Here is an 18,699-nt window from a genome sequence, read left to right on the forward strand (position 1 = left end):
AGAGGATGTGGAAGGGTTAGAGAGATTTACCAAGATGCTGCCTGGATTGGAAACCATGTCTTATGAAGTTAGGTTAAGCAAGCTAGGGTTTTGCTCCTTGGAGCAAAGGAGAATAGGAAGGGACTTGTTAGAGATGTATATAGTAAGAGGTATAGAGTGGACAGCCAGTGCTTTTTTTTTTACCCCCAGGTGACAATGGTTAATACTAGAGGACATACTTTTAAGGCAATTGGAGTAAAGTATAATGGGATATCAGAGGTAAGCTTTTTACACCAAGAGTGCTAAGTGCAGAGTCTTTGATGATGCGTTCTTGTGGCAGTGCTCCATGTAAACACTCAGTGGAGGGGAGAGATTGCCTGTGATGGATTGGACTGTATCTATCACTTTATGTAGCCTTTTCTATTCCGAGTCATTGGAGTTTCTACACCAGACAGTGATGCAACGAGTCCACTGTGTATCAATAGAAATTTGTCAAAGTCTAAATGACATGCTAAATCTACAGAAACTTCTAAGAAAGTAGAGGTGCTGTTGTGCCTTCTTTGTGATGACATATAGGTGCTGATCCCAGAAAAGATCATTTGAAACACTGACACCACGGAATTTAAAGCTATCGGTCTCTCCTTCTCTGTAGCCTTAACGAGGACTGGCTCATGGACCTATGGCTTCTTCCTCCTGTAGTCAAAAACCAGCATCTTGGTTTCTGATATTGAACACGACGTTGTTACTGTTGTGGCACCACTCAACCAGATTTTCAATCTCCCTCCTATATGCCAATTCGACACCACCTTTGATTCACCCAGCAACAATGTTGTCATCAAACTCAAAAACAGCATTGGAGCTGTACTTAACCACACAATCATAGTTATAAAGTGAGTAGAACAGGGGGCTAAGCACACAGCCCTGTGGTACACCTGTGCTGATGGTAAGTGTGGAGATGTTGCCAATACGAACTGATTGGGATCTGCCACTGAGGAAGTAGAAGGCATTGCAAAGGGATATTTGTTTTAAAATATATTTGCTCCTTCAGCTAATGGTACTCAATAACCACTGCTTCTAGTCATCTGTGCAATCTGGAGCAGTATCTTCATGTTAACGAACATCCAAAAAAATTTGTCCTAAAAAGTGCAAATTTTCTGACAATTTTGGGAAATTCCACGTATAAAGCATGTTTTAAAGCATTTCCTTAGCTGACAATGTACAATCAGACACAGAACTGTTTTAACATTCAAATATTATTTATTTGTTTCAGTAAAAGGATAGCACACAGTTTCCCACATAAGATAAAGGATAATATGAATGAAATCTGCTCTGAGGTAATTTATCTGCCATTAAAACCTACTGTGCTGTAGTGCAAAGGCCTTAAATGGTACCAATTGAGATAGCTAATGTCGCCAAATTTTTTTTTGCATTGATTATTTCTCACAGCAAATCTTTAGGCTTCAAAGAATAATGGAGTATCTGTATCAGGATGAGTGGACTGTCAACCTTAATCTCAAAGAAACAGAAGTGGCTTTATACTTGACCAAATGGGCTTCTTTTAATTTTTCAGACCAAAAAGAACAAGAATATGATTTTTATAAAAGAGTAGTAAGATGCAATTGAAACAGTACTGTTTCTGCTTTGAAGTGATTTATAAAATCTTCTGTAACTGAAAGCAGAAAATGCTGGAAATACTCAACAGGTCAGGCAGCATCTATTGATCAAGAAACAGAATTAATGCTTTAGGTTAATGAACTTTCACCAGAAAGGAGATCATCAACATGAAATATTAAGTTTGTATCTCTCTCCACCTATACTGCACTGCCTGCTGAGCATTTCTACCATTTCCCCTTTTCTTTAAAATTTCAGATTTCCAGCATCTGCAGTCTCTTGCGGTTCAAAAGCAAAACCCAAATATGTAGCCCTATAACACCCAACGCCTCTTCAAATTATTTGGACGAATTCTTGTTATATATGTAGCACCATATAAAGGGAAAATCTCTAGCTAAATATCATGAAGTCTAAAGGCATTATCGCTGGTGACTACTGCAAACTCTATTTCTTTGCCACTTGTTTGCACCCAAATCTCTGGTATCTATCTGAAACAGAACCAGACTGTTTGCATCTTGGTACCACACTTAACCATGTGCATGTCACCATTAACAACACCCATGTCCACCTCTATGAGATTACACAACTCTGCTCCCCTTCCCATGGATCAATTAACCTTTTTTCGCTTCTAGGTTTTAGTGTGGTCCTGGCTAACCTCTCGCTGTGGTCTGTATAAACTTCAGAATACTGAAAACTCTGCTGTCCATATGCTACCAACTATACAAATTCTGTGCACACTTCAAACACTGTGCTTGTGGACATATGCTTGCTTCTAGTTACACATTGTCTCCATTTAAAAAAAATCTCATCCTGGCTTACACATCCCTCTAATCTCCTCCTGCTCTACAACCTTCTCAATCACTTGAAAATTTAATTGGTAATGGTGTCTTCAACAGCACATAAGCTCTGGAATTCACACACTAGCCCTCTCTGCCTCATTATCTTTCCTTTGAAGAAACTTCTGAAAAATGACTAGCTTTGGCAATCTGCCTGAATACCTTGTGACTTGGAGATACTGTAATAGGGCAATATCCCTATGAAGTGCCTTGTGAAAGGCACTAAATAACAATAATTTGTTCTTGTATTGCAAAGTTCAGCAGCAAACCTCCCATTATTAACAACCAGTCTAGTTCAAATCAAAGCTATTATTGCACGACATATTCAACTCATGACTATAATTTAATTTACATCACACCAAGGTTAGTTACTTTTGATCTGAAAAAAAAACACACTGAAAAACAAATCCAGGATTGATAACTTCACAAAGATTGTCAGGATATGGAATGCGTGGTTCCTGTTGGTTGAATATGTAGAATCAATTACATTGTTTAAATAAGAGGGAAATTTACGAGGAATATTGGGATAGCAATCCCAACTCTCTAGTCACTTTCATGAATGACCAGAAAATTATTAATATGTTGGTCTGCGCTTGCAAACTTTTCCTTCTGATGCTCCAGTCCAGAAAGTGTCCAATGTGCAGAGGACCTGTCTCAGTTTTTTAACGCAAGTTTGTCACAAAGTTTGACTTTACCTGCAGTTCATTCATCCTTTAATTTATGTGATTTACATAAATGGTTATTGTATCAAGCATTAACACAATACTCAATAAACCAAAGAACATTTTAACTAAAAGTGAGAAGGCCAATTCTGTGTCTCAATTAGAGTTTCCTGCTTACTTTTGGATATTAAATTAAGATGCATACAATCAAATAGTTAAATTAAATCCAACTATGCTAAAGTTTGAAAATATATATCCTTGTGTACATTTCATTATTTTGGAAAATGAAATGTTACATTACCAGATATCAAATAATTCTATACACAACCAACAAAACCAAACCATTCCACTGAAAACAAAAAGAGGAAAAAATTAACAACTAATCCATTTTAGTGTCTGATACATTAAATGTCCAGTTCTTGAAAAAAAAACCCTTCAGCCATGTTTAAATATACAATATAAAGGTCAATTACTTGGGTGGGTATTTGCATAATTAAGTCCTGAGGAAATGAATGGGAGATGAGCTCAATTTTTAGAACTGCTGAACATGCAAGCACACTGACTGAGTCTGCCAAGTCAACAGTAATATTCCAGTAGTATTGTTTTGGAAGTCCATTCTAGTATCGAGTTCTTGTGCTTTGAATTAAAGATGAGTTTTAATTGAGAAACAGATGATCTACAGCTCTGATGCTGTACCTCCAGTTGTTTCAAAGCTCATTCTGTCCGTTTTCCTCTGCAGTTTTAAACATAAGGATCGAATTGTAGATTTTCAGAGCTGGTCCTAGTTTAATACTCATTATTTTCACAATATCAGTCTGAGTCAGTAGTAGAAATGCTTCTCCGTCAATTTGCTGAAGACAAAGGAAAAACAGTGAAATAGGTTCAATGTTGCATATAACAATACTAGTGACTAATCATGTATAGATCTGTAATTTAAGACAATGATCTCTAGGCAACAAATCTTTTATCATCATTTATTGCAATATTTATAAATTTATATTAACAAATCGACCTTAATTTCCTGTAAATTATAGTCTGTAATCGACACATGTATGAAGCAGAATACAAATTATAGCCCTGAAATGTGTTCCTTACCATATCAGAAACAAATTGTAATACTGTAGGTCTGATGTTCCACCATTATGACTATTTATTAAATTCCAGTACCTCATTTATGTAGTTTACTTGCCGTAAAAACGAACAAGGAATATTATTTTCTTTTAAAACATCTTCTCTGCATTTCATATTTTCTTTATATTCAGGGCCAATACAGCAGTAAAGTGGGAAGGCCTGCTGTTTGATTTCCTCATGATGTCAAAGAACAGCTGCAGCTGGGAAAATATAATCATTCTCCAGCTTCTCCCTCCCTCTGACAAATACCAAGCCCTTTCTTTGCACTTCTCCCCCACAGCCCAGCTGAGAATAGAAACACAGCACATCATAAAATGCTCTAGAAACCAACAATGTTAATCCATGACCAACAAGATGTACGGCGGGGAACATCTGCTCTGTCTGAGCTCTATCTCACTCTAATCCAGCATAAATGTAAGTATATACTGAATTTAACACTCTGCACACTAATGAACAATTTACTGTGATATCCAAGGGAAAAGTAATCTGGGGCTGAACTGATTTGATTTTTCACCGGTTGTTTATAGCAATTAAAATGAACATATAACTTAACGGTTAAATATTTAAGGAAAATACATTTAGTGCGTACCTTACACCTTGCTAATGCAAACATCTAACCAGCTAATCGTGTGGCAGCACCACAAGGCAGGAAATCATGCAGACATGGTCAAAAGGTTTAGATGTTGTTCAGCCCAAACATCAGATTAGCGATGACATGCGACCTAAGTGTCTTTAACTGTGGAGTGATTGTTGGTGTTAAACAAGGTGACTTGAGTATCTCAGAAACTGCTAATCTCTTGGAACTTTCATGCAAAATAGTCTGTAAGATTTACACAGAACGGTGCAAAAAACAAAGACAAAAATATCCAATGAGGAGCAGTTCTGAGGGCAAAAATCCCTTGTTAATGAAAAAGGTGAGGAGGAAGGCCAGACAGGAGGGCGACAGTAATTCAACTAGCCATGCATTACAATTGTGGTGTGCAGAAGGGCATCTGTGAATCTACAACAAGTTAAAGCTTGGTGGATGGGCTACAGCAGCGGAAACCACGAACGTGCACTCACTGGACACTTTATTAGGTATCTCCTGAATCTAATAGAGTGCTCACTGAGTGTACTTCTCCCTGCAGGATGACATCGAGTAAGGAGCTCCTACTCATGACATGGCAATGGTCATATGCAATTAAAATATAAAAAACAGATGGTGGAGTTTGGATTCTATTTAGTCATAGAAAACTTCAGCACATGAAATTTAGTTCAATTACTATCGACAAAAAAAGCTGAACCTTCATATATCAACAGGCTTACTTAGAGTTAATACTTAAATGGAGTCATAGGAAACTATAACACAGAAACAGGCCTTTGAACCATCTAGTCCATGCCGAACCCTTAAACCTGCCTACTCCCATCAACCTGCACCAGGACCATAGTCCTCCATGCACCTAACCAAACTTCTCTTAAACATTGAAACTGAAATCACACCCACCACTTACACTGCCAGCTCATTCCACACTCTCACCACCCTCTGAGTGAGGAAGTATCCCCTCATTTTCCCTTTAAACATTTGATTTTCACCATCAACTGTGTGGCTAGGCATAGCTCAAATTCCATCTATAAATTTGCTGACGATACAACCATTGTTGGTAGAATCTCAGGTGGTGACAAGAGGGCGTACAGGAATGAGATATGCCAACTAGTGGAGCGGTGCTGCAGCAACAACCTGGCACTCAACATCAGTAAGACGAAAGAGCTGATTGTGGACGTCAGGAAGGGTAAGACAAAGGAGCACATACCAATCCTCATAGTGGGATCACTAGTGGAGAGAGTGAGCAGTTTCAAATTCCTCAGTGTCAAGATCTCTGAGGATCTAACCTGGTCCCAACATATCGATGTAGTCATAAAGAAGGCAAAACAGCAGCTATACTTTATTAAGAGTTTGAAGAGATTTGGCATGTCAACAAATACACTCAAAAACTTCCATAGTTGTACTGTGGAGAGCATTCTGGCAGGCTGCATCACTGTCTGGTATGGAGGGACTACTGCACAGGACCGAAAGAAGCTGCAGAAAGTTGTAAATCTAGTCAGCTCCATCTTGGGCACTAGCCTACAAAGTACCCAGGACATCTTTAGGGAGCAGTGTCTCAGAAAGGCAGCATCTATTATCCAGCACCCAGGGCATGCCCTTTTCTCACTGTTACCATCAGGAGGTCCAGAAGCCTGAAGGCACACACTCAGCGATTCAGGAACAGCTTCTTCCCCTCTGCCATCTGATTCCTAAATGGACATTGAAGCTTTGGACACTATCTCACTTTAAAAAAAAATACAGTATTTCCGTTTTGCAGCATTTTTAAAACATCTATTCAATATACGTAATTGATTTACTTGTTTATTTATTACGTTTAACTTAATATTTTTTCTCTCTAGATTATTAATTGCATTGAACTGCTGCTGCTACGTTAACAAATTTCACGTCACCTGCCAGTGATAATAAACTTGATTCTGATCTCTAGTTGCTGTCTCACTCACCCACAATGGAAAAAGCCTGTTTGCATTTACCCTATCTAAATCCCTCATAATTTTGTATACCTCTATCAAATCTCCCCTCAATCTTCTACATTCTAGGAAATAAAAGTCCAAAGCTACTGTATTTGATCTTTCCTTTCAATTCAGGTCCTCCAGACCCAACAACATCCTTATAAATTTTCGTTGAACTCTTTCAATCTTATTTACATCTTTCCTGTAGATAGGTGACCAAAATTGCACACAATACTCCAAATTAGGCTTCACTTACACCTTACACAACTTGAACATTCCATCCCAACTCCTGTACGCAATACTTTAATCTATGAAGGCCAGTGGTCCCAGAAGCTTTCTTTTTGACCCTATCTACCTGTGACACCACTTTCAATGAACTATGGACCTGTATTCCCAGATCCCTTTGTTCTACCACACTCCCCAGTGCCCTACCGTTCACTGTGTAAGGCCTACCCATATTGCTCCTCCAATGCACTGCAACACTTGTCTGCATTAAAATCCATCTGCCATTTTTCAGCCCATTATTCCATCTGGTCTAGATACCACTGCAAGCCTTGATAGTCTTTCTCACTGTACACTACATCCCCAATTTTGGTGTCACCTGCAAATTTGCTTATCCAGTATCATCCAGATCATTGATACAGATAACAGACAACAACAGACCCAGCACCAGTCCCTGCGGCACTCCAGTAGTCACAGGCTTCTAGTCAGAAAGACAGCCATCCACTACCACACATTGGCTTTTCCTGCAAAGCCAAAGTCTAATCCAATTTACTACGTCAATGTTTTACCTTTCACCATTAACTCTTGACCTCTAATTGTCATCTCACCCACCCTCAGTGGAAAAAGCCTGCTTGTACTTACCCTACCTAAACTCCTCATAATTTTATACACCTCTTTCAAATCAAATATCCCCTCAATCTTCTACATTCTGAAGAATAAAGTCCTAACCTATTTGATCTTTCCTTATAACTCAGGCTCTCCAGACCCAGCAACATCCTTGTAAATTTTCTTTGAACTCTTTCAGTCTTTTTTAATCAGTTGCCAAGCAACTGAACCTTCTTGACCAACCCCACAGGATCTTGTCAAATAACTTGAAGTCCATGTAGACTTGCCTTCAGCTTTCCTGGCAACTTCTTGAAAAACTCAATAAAAATAGGTAGATATGACCTACCATGCACAAAGCCATCCTGACTATCCCTAATCAATCCCTGTCTATCCAAATACTCATATATTTGGTCGATGGGCCAAATGGCCTAATTCTGCTCCTATGTTTTATGGTCTTGTATCCAGTCCCTTGCAATACCTGCCAATAACTTTCCCACTACCGATGTCAGGTTCACAGGCCTATAATTTCCTGGTCTATTTTTAAGAGCCTTTCTTAAACAGCAGAACAACATGAACTATCCTCTAATTCGCCACTATCTCACTGTCACTAAGGATGATTTAAATATCTCAGCTAGGATCCCTGCAATTTCTGCACTTGCCTCCCACAGGATCCACGGGAACAGCCTGTTAAGCAGGTTAGGGTAGACAAATCCCCAGAGCCTCAAGACAGCAAACACTTCCTCCTCTGTAATCTGTATAGGGTCCATGACTTCGCTGGTGGTTAGCCTCACTTCCATAGATTCTATGTTCATCTCCCAAGTAAACACTGATGCAAAAAAAATCTACTGAAGATCTCCCCCATCTCTTGTCTCCACACATAGATTACCATTCTGATCTTCAAGAGGGCCGATTTCATCCCTTACAATCCTTTTGCTCTTAACATATCTGTACAATCCCTTAGGATTCTCCCTCATCTTGTTGGTTGGAGCATCCTCATGCTCTCCTTGAGCCCTCCTGATTCCTTAAGTGTTCTCTTGAATTTCTTATACTCCTCAAGTAGCTTATTTGTCCCTACCCACCGATACCTGCTTTGGACCTCCTTTTTATTCTCTTAGCCAGGGCCTCAATATTGCTCAAGAACAAAGGTTCCCTAAACCAGTTCTCCTTATCTTTTATTCAGAAAACTTTATACAAACTTTATACTCTCAAAATTTTATTTTTGAAGGCCTCCCAACTACCGAGTACAGTTTTGCCAGAAAACATCCTGTCTCAGTTCACGTTTGCCAGATCATTTCTGATATTATCAAAATTGGCCTTTAGAATCAACCCAAGGACCAGACCTTTCCTTATCCTTAATTACCTTGAAACTAATGAAATGATAACTAAATGTAAAGTGTTCCCCTACACAAACTCTGTCACCTGCCTTATCTCATTAACTAATAGATCAAGCATTCCACACTCTCTCATTAGGAGTTCTCTGTACCGATTAAGGAAACTTTCCTGAACACATTTGACAGACTCTATCCTATCTAGTCCTTTTACAGTATGGAAGTCCCAGTCAAAATGTGGAAAGCTAAAATCACCTACTATCACAACATTATGTTTCTTGCAGCAGTCTGTGATCTCGCTACAATATTTTCCCCTAAATCCAATGGGTGGTCTGTAGTACAGTACCATTAACAAGGTCATTCCCTTCTTATTCCTTAGTTCCTCCCATAAAACCTCACTAGACAAGTTCTCCAGTCTCTCCTGACTAAGCAGTGCCATGACATTTTCCCTAACTAGTAACGTCATCCCTTCCCCTTAATCCCTCTAATTCTATCACATCTGATATAATGGAACGTTAAGCTGCAGTCACAGTCACAGAGAACTACAGCATAAAAACAGGCCCTTCAACCAATCTAGTCCATGCTGAAACCATTTAAACTGCCTACTCCCATTGCCCTGCACCAGGACCACAGCCCTCCATACCCCTACTATCCATGTACCGATCCAAACGTCTCTTAAATGTTGGAATTGAACTTGCATGCACCACACTTCATTCCACGTTTTTATGACACTCTGAGTGAAGAAGTTTCCCCTCAGGTTCCCCTTAAACTTCTCACTTTTTTGATCAAGCTTACTTTTTCCTTCTCTTCTTTATATCTGCTCAGCTAGGAAAGTAGGGATGCAAGGCAGGGTAGTGGGATGTGGGAAGGCAGGGAGAGCTCCAGTGTCCCTGAAGACAAGAACTGCAACTTCTAACAACCTACATTAAGGAGATGGAGCTGGATGAACTCTGGAGGGTGAGGGGGCAGTAGATAGACATATAGAGAGGTAGTTACACCCAAGGTGCAGGGCATAGGAAACTGGGTGACAGTCAGGAAGGGGAAAAGGGGTTAGGGAGCCAGTGTGGAGTACCACCATAGCCACCCCCCTCAAAATCAGGTATACCACTTTGGATACAGTCAGAAGGGGGATGATCTAACAGAGGAAAGTCACAGGCACTGAGTGAATACAGGAGTGAAGGTGTTGTATCTGAATGCACGCAGAATACAAAATAAGGTAGATGAACTTGCATTATAGTTGCAGATTGGCAGGTATGATGTTGTAGGCATCACTGAATGAAGATTATAGCTGGGAGTTTATTGTATTGAAAGGTCAGACAAGAAGGGGGAGGGGTGGCTTTGCTTTCCTAGTAATGAGCCCAAAGATCCAAAAATCTGAAGCCTTCCCTCCTACACCAACTCCTTAGCCACGTGTTAAACTGTATGATCCTCCTGTTTCTGGCCTCACTAGCATGTGGCATGGGTAGCAACCCTGAGATCACATCCCTCAAGGTCTTGCCTTTTAACTTAGCACTAACTCCCTGTACTCACTTTGCAGATCATGGATTGACATATTGGAATGGGAACTTGAATGGGACGTGGAATTAAAATGTGTGGCCACTGGGAGATCCTGCTTCCTCTGGCGGACAGAGCGTAGGTGTTCAGCGAAACGGTCTCCCAGTGGTCACACATTTTAATTCCATGCCCCATTCTGATATGTCTATCCACGGCCTCCTCTACTGTCGAGATGAAGCCACACTCAGGTTGGAGGAACAACAGCTTATATTTCGTCTGGGTAGCCTCCAACCTGATGGCATGAACATTGATTTCTCTAACTTCCATTAATGCCTCTCCTCCCCTTCTTACCCCACCCCTATTTTTATATATTTTTTTCCTTTTCTCTCTCTTTCCCTCTCACAATAACTTCTTGCCTGTTCTCCATCTTCCTCTGGTGCTCCCCTCCCCTTTTCTTTCTTCCAAGGCCTTCCATCCTCTGATACTCTCCCTTCTCCAGCCTTGCATCCCTTTTGCCAATCAACTTCCCAGCTCTTAGCTTCATCCCTCCCCCTCCTGTCTTCTCCTATCATTTCGGGTCTCCCCCTCTCCCTCCCCCTTTCAAATCTCTTACTATCTCTTTTTTCCCGATAGTCCTGATGAAGGGTCTTGACCCGAAACATCGACTGTACTTCTTCCTATAGATGCTGCCTGGCCTGCTGCGTTACCCCAGCATTTTGTGTTAATAATAGGCAAATTATTTGATATTTAATCATGCAATTAAGGGGTCAATTTCATCGTGATAGACTTTAAGCTTTATTCTTGCATTCATAATAATCGTTTCCCAGGACTTACAAGAAATTTCCTTAAAAATTACGACAAGGTTTTAGGCCATTTCCTGGTGTAGATGAAGAGCCAGAACTGCAAAGTCAGGCTTACACAGCACCACAGATGATCCAGCTTGTCTTCAGGCACCTAGCCATCAAAACACACGGCCCCAAAGGTATTCTTGAGAATAATCTGAAAGGTTGCACAGCCTGAGGCTGTAGTTCACCACAAGACTACAGGGAATACTCTGTTCCATTCTCTAGGAAAATATGCAAACTCCTAGAGATAGGATAGGGTTTACTCAAAATCTCTACTCATTTCCTGACCTGAGCAACAAGTGTCAATTGCAAGGGCAGTCAGTTAGCTGTCCACTCTTGCATAAGGCAAGTTATATATTCCCTGCCCACAGGATTTTACATCTGACAACAGAGCAAGACAAATGAGCTTGCGGCTATTAATTTTTAATTTGTCCTTTGGATTTCTTTCTGCTTAGAACAATAGATTGCACTTGTATGGCCCAATACGTCTGTCAACACACAACATTTTGTCAACCAAAAAGGTAATGCATTCCCTAACGTCCAATTAGTGTGAACTGTAAGGGGATTTTTGCACATCACTGCCAAACATGCAAGGGGAATGTCACGATATATTCACCCTCTGAAAACCAATTCTCCATCTTTCCAGAAGCATGATCAAAGCACTAGCTGGTTTCATGGCAACAAGTACTTTTTAAAAATATATTAGTTTTATAAAATCTTTGAGGGAAAATAAACTACCAGTGAAATGGAAGAATGCTGACACACTTTAGTTTGAACCAGACACTGCAGAGATGAAAGAACTCCTCTAATGCCAATGGAAACTGATTAAAGTCTTGCCAGTTACTGCACACATTTGGATAACCCTAGATTTAGTTATCATAATTTGCAAGTATTTACTGAGATAATTTGGAATATTTAATCATTAGTATCTCATGTTCCTTATCCTGCATCAGGAACTTGAATGAAATAGGTACAGAATATAAATGTTACACTCATTTTCATTTATGTTCAACCACTGTCACTTTGATTACCTCAGGGCAAAGTATTTTTTTAGCCTTGAGAGGATTAATGAGTATCCAGAACTTCTGGCAGGGTCACAAGATAAAACCTGCGTTGATTCCTTTTCACCAAATTGGAAGCAAGTTACTGATTCCCATTCATTACTGCTGTCTCACTAAAGTGGATCTCAGTGCCCCAGATGAATAGTTAGTGATGTGTAGCAAAGTCTAAATGAAAGTTGCAAGTTCCAGTCAGGATCAGAGAAATCTTGGGGTCGGAGTCGATATGACACTTAAAGCTGCTATGCAGGTTGACTCTGCAGTTAAGAAAGCATATGGTGTATTGGCCTTCATCAATCGTGGGATTGACTTTAGGAGCTGAGAGGTAATGTTGCAGCTGTATAGGACCCTGTTCAAACCCCACTTGGAGTACTCTCAGTTCTGGTCGCCTCACTATATTAAGGATGTGGAAACCATAGAAAGGGTGCAGAGAAGATTTACAACGATGTTGCCTGGATTGGGGAGCATGCCTTATGAGAATAGGTTGAGTGAACTCATCTTTTTTTCCTTGGAGCGACAGAGGATGAGAGGTGACCTGATAGAGGTGTTTAAGATGATGAGAGGCATTAATTGTGTGTATAGTCAGAGGCTTTTTCCCAGAGCTGAAATGGTTGCTTCAAGAGGACACAGGTTTACAGTGCTGGGGAGTAGGTAAAGAGGAGATATTAGGGGTAAGTTGTTGTTGTTATTTTTAAGAACGCAGAGAGTGGTGAGTGTGTGGAATGGGCTGCCGGCGATGGTTGTGGAGGCAGATATGATAGGGTCTTTTAAGAGACTCCTGGACAGGTACATGGAGCTCAGAAAAATAGAGGGCTATGGGTAACCCTAGGTAATTTCTTCTTTTGTGATTTTTTTAAAATTGAAGTTCATCATCAAACATTTCCATAAGATGTATTTCAGACATTGTACATATATATCACAAATCTCCACAAAGTATTTATCTGAGGTATACACTTATAGAAAAGAGTGGAACGAAAAAACAAGCAAAAGGAAAGAACTATGTACAAGTAGGGAGTGATTTTTTTTAACAAAAGATTCATTGATTTGTGAGAATAAAATCAGGCCTATGAGGCATTATGTAGTTAAACCATTTTTCCCAGTATGAATCAAATTGTTCCAGCTTATGATTAACAGATGCTGTTATCTTCTCCATTTTGTAAATGTCCATTGTAATTTCCATCCATGTATTTAAAGTTGGGCTCTCCTATGATAACCATTTCCTAATAACTGTCTTTTTACCAGCTACCAACAGTATATTCATTAAATATTTATCTCTTTTCAACCATTCTTGAGGTATATAACCAAAATATATGGTCTTATTCTCTAAGGGTATTTCATATTTAAAGAAGTCTTGTAGGGCATTGTGTATCCCCCTCCAATAGTTTTTGACAACAGGGCAGTCCCAAAAAATATGATAATGATTTTCATTTTGATTTCCACAATTTCTCCAGCAAACAGGGAGGTTACTATCATAATAGGATTTCTGAGAGAGTGTAATAAAATAACTTATCATGTTTTTCCATCCAAACTCCCTCCATTTCTGTGAACTGGTACACTTCCATTGATGCCTCCATATTGTTGTCCATTCTTCCTCAGATATAATTATCCTTCCTTCCTTCTCCCATTTTGTTTTAATGAATGAAGTCGAATGTGTTTTAAGATTTGACAACCCCTTATACATGCTTGAAATGATTCTACTACCATTATCTGAATTATATGCTTTTCGAAAGAGCTCTATCAAGCATGTATTTGCCTTGGTTACATTTTTAAGCATCTTATTAACATATTGTTGCATCTGTAAATACCGATAGAAAACTTGTTTTTCTAATAAGTGTTTCTCTTTAAGCATTTCAAAACTGAACAGTGTTCCTTCTTTCATTATGTTGCAAAGAACTGTTATTCCTTTAGCTGTCCAGTCCTTAAATCTAGCATCCAATTTATTTGGTGTAAAATCCGAGTCATATGCACACCATTTAAAAATTGCGATTTCTCCCTCTAGATTATATTCTTTTATAGTAGTTTTCCATATTTTAAGAGTCAATTTCACCCATGGGTTATCAATAGTATTTATGTATCTTTGCAGGTTGTTATCAGCCAAAATTGCTTGTATGGGGATGGGAAGTACCCGCTCCTCAATGTTTTTCCATTGAGCGTCATATGATGGGTTGCACCAACATATCACAGCTCTCAACTGTGCTGCAAAATAATAATCTCTAAGAGAAGGCAAGCCCCATCACTCCTTTTCCTTTGCTAATTGGAAAGTATTGAGACGAACTCTAGGCCTTTTACCCTGCCAAATATATCTTGTTCCATTCATTGAATTGATTTTGATTAATCTCTATTGGTAGGGTCTGAAAGAGATATAACAGTCTGGGCAGTATATTCATTTTAATAGACTCAATCCTTGAACTGAGACTGAAAAAAGGAATCAGGTTCCATCTTGCCACATCTTCCTTAATTTTTTTATCTAAAGGCTGATAATTACATTCTGACAATTTTGCCAAATCTTTTGGCATAATGATGCCCAAATATTTGAAAGACTCTGTGTGCCATGCCCAAGGGTATCTACTTTCAATTTCTCTTGGTGGGCTACAGTAATATGAAAGTAATTGGGTTTTATCTATGTTGATTTTGTATCCTGATAATTGACCATATTGTTCAAAGGATTGCATCAATTTAGCTAAAGAGTATGTTGGTTGCCCTAGATAGATCAAAATGTCATCCGCATAACAAGCCAATTTATGCTCTGACCCTTTAATAGTAATTCCCCTGATATCTTCATTTTGTCTGATGTATTGAGCTAACGGTTCCAGATATAACGCGAAGAGCAGCGGTGACCATTCACAACCCTGTCTCGTGCCCCTTTCTAGGGTAAGACTATTTGATAAATATCCATTGATTTTAATCCTAGCAGTAGGATTGTCATATAGTGTCTGTATAGTTTTAATAATTGTCTTAGAAACCAAATCTATGTAAAACTCTGTAAAGAGAATTCCAATTAACCGAATCAAATGCTTTTTCAGCGTCCACGCTTATCACTATTGCTTCGATTTTATTTTTTTGTATATGATCCATAATGTGAAGTGTCCTTTGTATATTGTCTTGTGTCTGGTGTTGTCGTATAAAACCTGTCTGATCGTTACGTATCAGTATGGGTAGAAATTCCTCTAATCGTTTGGCCATGATGGAGATAAATAATCTATAATCTACATTAAGAACGGATAAACACGAGGAAATCTGCAGATGCTGAAAATTCAAACAACACACACAAAATGCTGGTGGAACACAGCAGGCCAGGCAGCATCTATAAGGAGAAGCACTGTCGACGTCTCGGCCCGAAACGTTGACAGTGCTTCTCCTTATAGATGCTGCCTGGCCTGCTGTGTTCCACCAGCATTTTGTGTGTGTTATTAAGAACGGATATTGGTCTAAATGACCCGCATTCCATTTTATCCTTGCCTTCTTTCGGTATAGCTGAGATTATCACTTCCTTCCAACTGGGTGGCATTTGTGCCTTTTTTAGAGCCCAGTTCAGTGTAGGGTGTAAAACAGGAATTAACTCATTTTTAAATTCTTTGTACCACTCTGCCGTATACCCATCTGATCCTGGTGACTTGCTTAATTTAAGCCTACTAATTGCAGCTTTTAAGTCAACTTCAGTTATGTCAGCAGTCATTGTTCTATTTTGTTCTTCACTTAAAGTGGGTAACTCTAGAGAATTCAAGAAGGTGTCAATTTGGGTTATGCTTCCCCCTGGAACTTTGGAATATAGATTTTTGTAAAACACTTCAAAAGCTTCTTCAATTTCACTTGGCTTATTTTTTTTTATCATTTTCGTTCTTGGGTCCCTAATTCTATGAATTGTAACCCTAGGTAATTTCTAAGGTAAGGACATGTTTGGCACAGCTTTGTGGGCCGAAGGGCCTGTATTGTGCTGTAGGTTTTATATGTTTCTATCACAAGCAGATACTTTTACAAAGGCCTGGGTGGTACTGGTGTACCATCAAATGGCAGTATGGCCATTTATGTCCTATCCCCTATTTGAGTTTTCAAAATGCATCACCTTGCACTTGTCCAGATTAAATTCAATCTGCCAATACACTACCCAACTTTCATCTACATCCTGCTTAGCCTTAAACAACCTTCCTCACTATCCACACCACCACCAACTTTTGTATCACCTGGAAGACATTAAATATAAATCAAGTCCCTAAGGCGCAAGTACTAAAAAGGTTTCTATATCAAATAGTTTTGTTTCTACAAAACAATTCCTCAATTGTTTTTACTATTCTTGACTCTATTTGTTCCTTTATGTATGGCAAAAGTTGTAGTTTACAGATGAAATTTACTTTGTAGAGGAGTTTTGTACAAATCTAGCAACAAGATGAATGATCATTTACCACCTCAAATCAGATGATCAAGTACAGAATACTGCCTTGAGTACTTCATATGTTGAGACTTCTGTCTGTATATGATGGGTGCACTACAGAAGCCCAAATGAGAATTTACTATTTATATTGAAATATGCTTCCACAAAGAAAATCAATTGGACTATCTTTTAGGGTTCTAGTCATACTTATTGATACCAGAATGCATCTTCAGACGTATGAAAGAGAAAAAAGGCAGTAGATGCTCTAAGTATTTAGTAGGTCAAGTGGCAACTATAGACAGAGAAAATGACTCTATTTCCATAGGACCATAAGATACAGGAGAAGAATTAGGCCATTTGGCCCATCAAGTCTGTTCCGCCATTTCACCATGGCTGATCCATCTTTTCTCTCAGCCCTAATCTTCTGCCTTCCCCACCATATCCCTTAATGCTCTGACCAATCAACCTCATCCATCAATATACATTAAGACTTGACCTCCACAGCTGCCTGTGGCAAAGAATTGCACAGATTCTTTGGCTAAAGAAATTCCTCCATATCTCCATTCTAAAAGGATGCCTCTCATTATTGAGGCTGAGTCCTCTAGCCTTAGACACTGCACTTAACTAGTGAAGACTGATACAAAATGCTTATTCAGTTCATCTGCCACTTCCTTGTCCCCCATTATTACTTTCCAGCATCGTTTTCCAGTGGTCCAATATCCACTCTTGCCTCTCTTTTACACTTTAGATGGATAGATAGGTAGATACTTCATTGATCCCAAAGGAAATTACAGTGTCACAGTGGCATTGCAAGTGCACTGATATACAAATATTAGAAGAGAAGTGGAAAGAATAAAAAATAAGTTACCTCAGTATCACTTCCCCGGCCACAGGTTGATTCATTATAGAGCCCAATGTTGAGGGCAAGAATGACCTCATATAGCGCTCTTTGCAGCAGCACAGTTGTCTTAGTCTATTACGGAAACTGTTCCTCTGTTCAGCCAAGGTGGCATGCAGAGGATGAGAAACCTTGTCCAGAATTGCCAGGATTTTCTGTAGGGTCCTTTGTTCTACCACAGCTTCCAGTGAGTTCAGTTTGACTCCTATAACACAGCCAGCCTTTCTATGTATTGAGCCTGTTGGCATCACTTGTTTTGATGCCACTGCCCAGCAAACCACCGCATAGAAGACTGTACCGGCAACAACAGACTGGTAGAACATGTGAAGGTGAGGCCTGCATGCTCCAAAGGACCTCTGTCTCCTCAGGAAGTAGAGGTAACTCTGGCCTTTCCTGTACACAGCCTCTGTGTTTGTGCTCCTCTCAAGTCTGTCATCCAGGTGCACTCCCAGGTACTTGTAGGTCCTCACCATATCCATGTCTTCACCATCAATAGTAACAGGGAGCAGTGCAGGCTTAGTCTTCCTAAAGTCCATCTCCATCTCCTCTGTCTTACTGATGTTGAGCTGCAGATGATTCAGCTTGCATCATTTGATAAAGTTCTCCACCAGGGCCCTGTATTCATCCTCCCATCCTCCCCCTATACACCCAACTACTGCTGAGTCACAGAGAATTTCTGCAGATGACAGGATTCAGTATTGTATCCTAAGTTTGCGGTATACAGGGTAAACAGGAAAGGAGTCGATCCAGGCTCCTGTGGGGCCTCAGTGTTGCTTACAACCATGTCTAGCACATAGCTCTGAAGCCACACAAACTGTGGTCTACCAGTCAGGTAGTCCATTATCTAGGATATAATGGAAGTGGCTACCTAAATTGAACAGAGCTTCTCACCCATCTATATGGTATTGAAGGCACTTGAGAAATCAAAAAACATGATCCTCAGTGTTGCCCTGCTTATCCGGGTCTGTTCAGCAGGTAGATGACAGCATCATGGTCTCCAATGTGTTCCTGGTCGGCAATCTGCAGGGGGTCGAGAATTGATCTGTCCAGGGCTCTGTGGTGAGCCAAGTCCAGCTTCTCTAGGGTCTTTATGATGTGTGAGGTCAGGGCCACTGGATGGTGGTCTTT

The 18,699-nt window shown here is 39.7% G+C and overlaps 1 protein-coding gene across 7 annotated transcripts in view; it reads right to left on the reverse strand.

The window, feature by feature from the left end:
• Window positions 1–1,216: 1,216 nt before the first annotated feature.
• The window catches only part of l3mbtl3 (L3MBTL histone methyl-lysine binding protein 3), a 155,556-nt gene continuing 138,073 nt past the window's right edge, over window positions 1,217–18,699 (reverse strand). For all 7 annotated transcript variants that reach the window (XM_073057304.1, XM_073057303.1, XM_073057302.1 and 4 more), the window contains one exon: window positions 1,217–3,939. In XM_073057304.1, the coding sequence (XP_072913405.1) occupies window positions 3,796–3,939 (144 nt within the window). In that variant the 3' untranslated portion in view covers window positions 1,217–3,795. The remainder of the gene's footprint in view (window positions 3,940–18,699) is intronic.

This window comes from Hemitrygon akajei, chromosome 9 (assembly GCF_048418815.1).
Source record: "Hemitrygon akajei chromosome 9, sHemAka1.3, whole genome shotgun sequence".
In the NCBI taxonomy this organism is placed as follows: domain Eukaryota; kingdom Metazoa; phylum Chordata; class Chondrichthyes; order Myliobatiformes; family Dasyatidae; genus Hemitrygon; species Hemitrygon akajei.